Source organism: Cotesia glomerata, linkage group LG3 (assembly GCF_020080835.1).
Source record: "Cotesia glomerata isolate CgM1 linkage group LG3, MPM_Cglom_v2.3, whole genome shotgun sequence".
In the NCBI taxonomy this organism is placed as follows: Eukaryota; Metazoa; Arthropoda; class Insecta; order Hymenoptera; family Braconidae; genus Cotesia; species Cotesia glomerata.
Window position 1 is genome coordinate 28,927,799 of NC_058160.1, and position 4,442 is coordinate 28,932,240.

The 4,442-nt window shown below is 26.0% G+C and overlaps 1 protein-coding gene across 1 annotated transcript; it reads left to right on the forward strand.

Annotated features, from left to right (window-relative positions):
- Positions 1-289: 289 nt before the first annotated feature.
- LOC123260379 (methionine aminopeptidase 2) lies at positions 290-3,757 on the forward strand. Its single transcript, XM_044721441.1, has 4 exons — positions 290-541; positions 810-875; positions 1,682-2,683; positions 3,482-3,757. The coding sequence occupies exons 1-4, from the start codon at positions 397-399 to the stop codon at positions 3,685-3,687; spliced, it is 1,419 nt and encodes a 472-aa protein (XP_044577376.1). The 5' UTR covers positions 290-396; the 3' UTR covers positions 3,688-3,757.
- The last annotated feature ends 685 nt before the right edge of the window (positions 3,758-4,442 follow it).

A 4,442-nucleotide genomic window follows, 5' to 3' on the forward strand; every position in this document is an offset into this window, starting at 1 on the left:
AAAATTTGAAAAATTCCAAGTGCAATTTAAAAAAAATTTTTTACTTTTCATTTTTATTTATTCAAAAAATTAAAAATTGTCTAATGTCTGCTAATTTCAGTATCATCATATTGTGCATTTGTAAATATTCATATTTTAGCAAAAAAAAAAGTATAAATTACTTTTTTTTTTTTTTATACACATCGAAATTACATACAAGAGGAAGAAGAATTATTATCATGTCTCTTTTCAACATCAATCAACAGTAGCAACGAATAAAGAACGCGCAACACATTTAGTATAGTATAGTAAGTAGTATAGTTGACGGTAGTGTAGTAATGGCGTCTGGTGAATAAGTAACTTACTTACCTATACAAATTCCTATATAAGAACAAGGTTATATATTTATTATAAAAAATGGCTGCAGTGCTCGAAGAAGTCGGCAAATCCGCTATTAAATTAGTTGACGAAGATCCTGACGATATTGTTGATGATGAAGATGAAAGCAGCCCCATTGACGCTACTAAAAAGAAGAAAAAAAAGAAAAAGAAGAAAAAGCCTGGTAAGTATTTTTTTTTTATTTCTGTAGAGTGATATTTTCTAGCATGCTTGTTTTCCGGTATTTTAATCCTTTTAATACCAAAATATAATTAAATAATCAGTTAATTAAATTTACAACTTGATCATTATAAAAAATAATACAATGTGTTGGTTCCTAATCAAACTCAATAAAATAATTAAAGGATATATTTTAATTATCAAAAGGAGCTCTTATTTTTAGGTTACTTTATTTCTTAAAATATATTTATTTTTTTCTTATATTTTATTAGCTGGAGAAAATGCTGGAGTAGATGGCACCGATGATAAAAAAGAAGATGACAATGAAAATGTTGATGGTAAAATTAATATTTATTTATTTATTTATTTATTTAATTCAATCGACCCTAGAACAAGTGTTTCCTAAGGGCCGTAAATTAGAGAGTATTACATTAATAGTGAGTAATTTTATATAAATTAAAGTATAAAATTCTTAAGTTTGTTAATTATTAATTATGGTATAATTATAATATGATTATAATAATTATAATACGAATTCGATTAAAGATTTAGATGAGGTAGGATTAAGGTAGGCTATTTATTTATTTATTCATTTGATTTAATTTAATCGACTATAAGCTATTATTGAATCTAAGCATTATATATCTTTATTAAAAATCAAATTAAAGGCAGAAATTTTTAATTCTTCAAAAGTTCTTTATGCAACAATGTCCGATAATGATTTATTATCATTATTTCTATAATAATAATAATAATAATAATAATAATAAATAAAAATAATGATAATCATTATTTCTGTAATAACAATAATTTATTTATTTACTTCTGGTAAAAACATTCTATAGAGGTGCAAAAAGCACCTGTGCATAGACACCAGAAAAATATAATACATTTATAAAATTAATACAAAATATTAGATTAACTAAGTAAGTAGTGTACAAAGTATAGTAAGAATAATTTTAAAAATTTTTACAAAATACCACTTATCATCAATTAAAGTATAATTGATCTAATCCACCTCACAATATGCTTTCTTAACCTTTTATTATAATAATAATAATAACAATAATGATAATAAATTATTTTTAAAAAAATAAATATTTTATCATTAATAATGATAATGATGATGATGATAATTATTTAGGTGCAGTGAATGCTGATAATCAAGGAGATACTACAGAAGATGGAAAGAAGAAAAAGAAGAAACGTAAGCCAAGAGGAAAACAAGGTGGTGGTAAACAACAAACAGATCCACCGAGTATACCAATTGGAGATTTATATCCAGACGGTAATTTTCCAATTGGACAGATAATGGATCATCCAGTACCATCAGGAGTTGATGAAAAAACAGCATTATTCAGATTTACCACTGAAGAGGCACGTGCACTTGATAGAATGCACAATGATATATATAATGAAGCACGACAAGCTGCTGAGGCTCATCGACAAACACGTAAACACATTATGAAGTGGGTAAAACCCGGCATGACTATGATTGAAATTTGTAATGAGCTTGAAAATACTGCGAGAAAATTAATTGGTGAAAATGGATTAAAAGCTGGTTTAGCATTTCCAACAGGTTGCTCACGAAATCATTGCGCTGCTCATTATACTCCAAATGCTGGTGATGAAACCGTTCTTGAATATGATGACGTAACTAAAATTGATTTTGGTACTCACATCAATGGCAGAATAATTGATTGTGCTTTTACTCTATCATTTAATCCAAAGTATGATAAGCTTATTGAAGCAGTACGAGATGCAACTAATACTGGGATAAAAGCTGCTGGTATTGATGTACAGTTGTGCGAAGTAGGTGCTGCAATTCAAGAAGTTATGGAGTCTTATGAGGTTGAAATTGATGGTAAAACTTATCAAGTTAAATCTATAAGAAATTTAAATGGTCATTCTATTGCGCCTTATCGTATTCATGCTGGTAAAACTGTTCCTATTGTACGTGGTGGTGAGGCTACAAGGATGGAAGAAAATGAATTTTATGCTATTGAAACGTTTGGATCCACTGGCAGAGGTGTGGTACATGATGATGCTGATTGTTCTCATTATATGAAGAGCTTTGAAGCTGGTTTTGTACCATTGAGATTACAAAGTAGTAAATCATTGTTAAATACTATTAACAAAAATTTCAGTAAGTATTCATAAAAAAAAAAAAATAATAAATAAAATCATTATTCTATACGGAAAGAACAAGATGACACTAGACATCATCCCAGATTATACTGAGTGAAAAAATTTTTTAGATAGTAGCTAGTATAATCCAGATTACAATGAATATAATCTAGATATCACGTAGTATAATCTGGATTTTTCGAGCTACTATATGAAAATTTTTTTTCACCACAGATATCACTGAGTCTATTTTTTCCGGGATTCGACACTGGATATCATCCCAGATTATACTCAGTGATATCTGCGGTGAAAAAAAATTTTCAGATAGTAGCTTGAAAAATCCAGATTATACTGCGTGATATCTAAATTATACTCATTGTAATCTGCATTATACTAGCTACTATCTAAAAATTTTTTTCACTCAGTATAATCTGGTATGATGTCCAGAATTACGGAAAAAATAGACCTGGAAAAAATATTAAAGTTATGAAAAATTCGTATTATTTCATTAAAATTATTATAAAACAAAAATTATGATAATAATAAAAATTATAATAATAATAATATTTTATTTTGTAACAAAAAATGGAGCGATCATTATAGGGGTGTTTGTTTTTCAGGAAAATTGTGGGTGTGATACAATCATTATTATTACAATTTTTATTTTATAATAATTTTAATGAAATAATATGAATTTATCATAACTTTAATATTTTTTCCAGGTCTATTTTTTCCGATTACCCTAGTGTCATCTTGTTCTTTTGGAGTATTTCGTTAAAAAAATTTTTAATATTAATATTATTTTTTATTTTCATAGGTACTTTGGCATTTTGTAAACGTTGGCTGGATCGTGTGGGATGCACTAAATATCAAATGGCATTAAAGGATCTTTGCGATAAAGGTGCTGTTGAAGCTTATCCCCCGTTGGTTGATATAAAAGGCTGCTATACTGCTCAGTTTGAACATACTCTGGTATTGCGTCCTACTTGTAAAGAAGTTATTTCACGTGGTGATGACTACTAATTATATTATACACTGTATGGGTCATTTTTTAAACTCTCAAATACACTGTAACGAAAAATAATTATCATAATAATGCTACTGATTAATATTTATTTTTCAACACGTATTTTTTACGTATTGAACATTTTTTGGATTGTCAAATACTGCAAACATAATCTGTATTTACAATCTTCCATTTTCGCAGATATTAATTCAGTGGTTTTGTTTTATACATATAAGATATTTTTTTGCTTTTGAAATGTATTTTTTTTTTATTTTCTTTATCTGGTAATTAATTAATTATCCGTTTAAATAATACTAGAATATAAAAATTCAGAAAAAAAATGTGTAATTTTTACTAACATCATTTTCTTATACATAAAAATATTTTGTTTATCGACATAACGATAAAAAATGAGATTAATACTACTTTATAAAGTATATTATTTCTTTTTATATTTTTTCTTTGTTATTCTTAATTATTAATTCACTTTTTTAAATTTAATCTTAAAAATAAGTAAAATAACATAATTCTATTTAATTACAATGAAATTATTAATTTCTTATTTGACATTAATTAAAATATATAATACAAAATAATAATCATTCAGATTATTTTTTTTAAATAAAATAAATCAATTTTAAACATTTTTAACAAAATTAAAATTGTTGAGCTTTTAGTTAGTATACAGCACCACACACTGTAAAAGTGGTCCCATGCGTTTAAAATACAAAAAATTATTTTTTTTTAATGAACAAGTTTATTTTAAAATGAA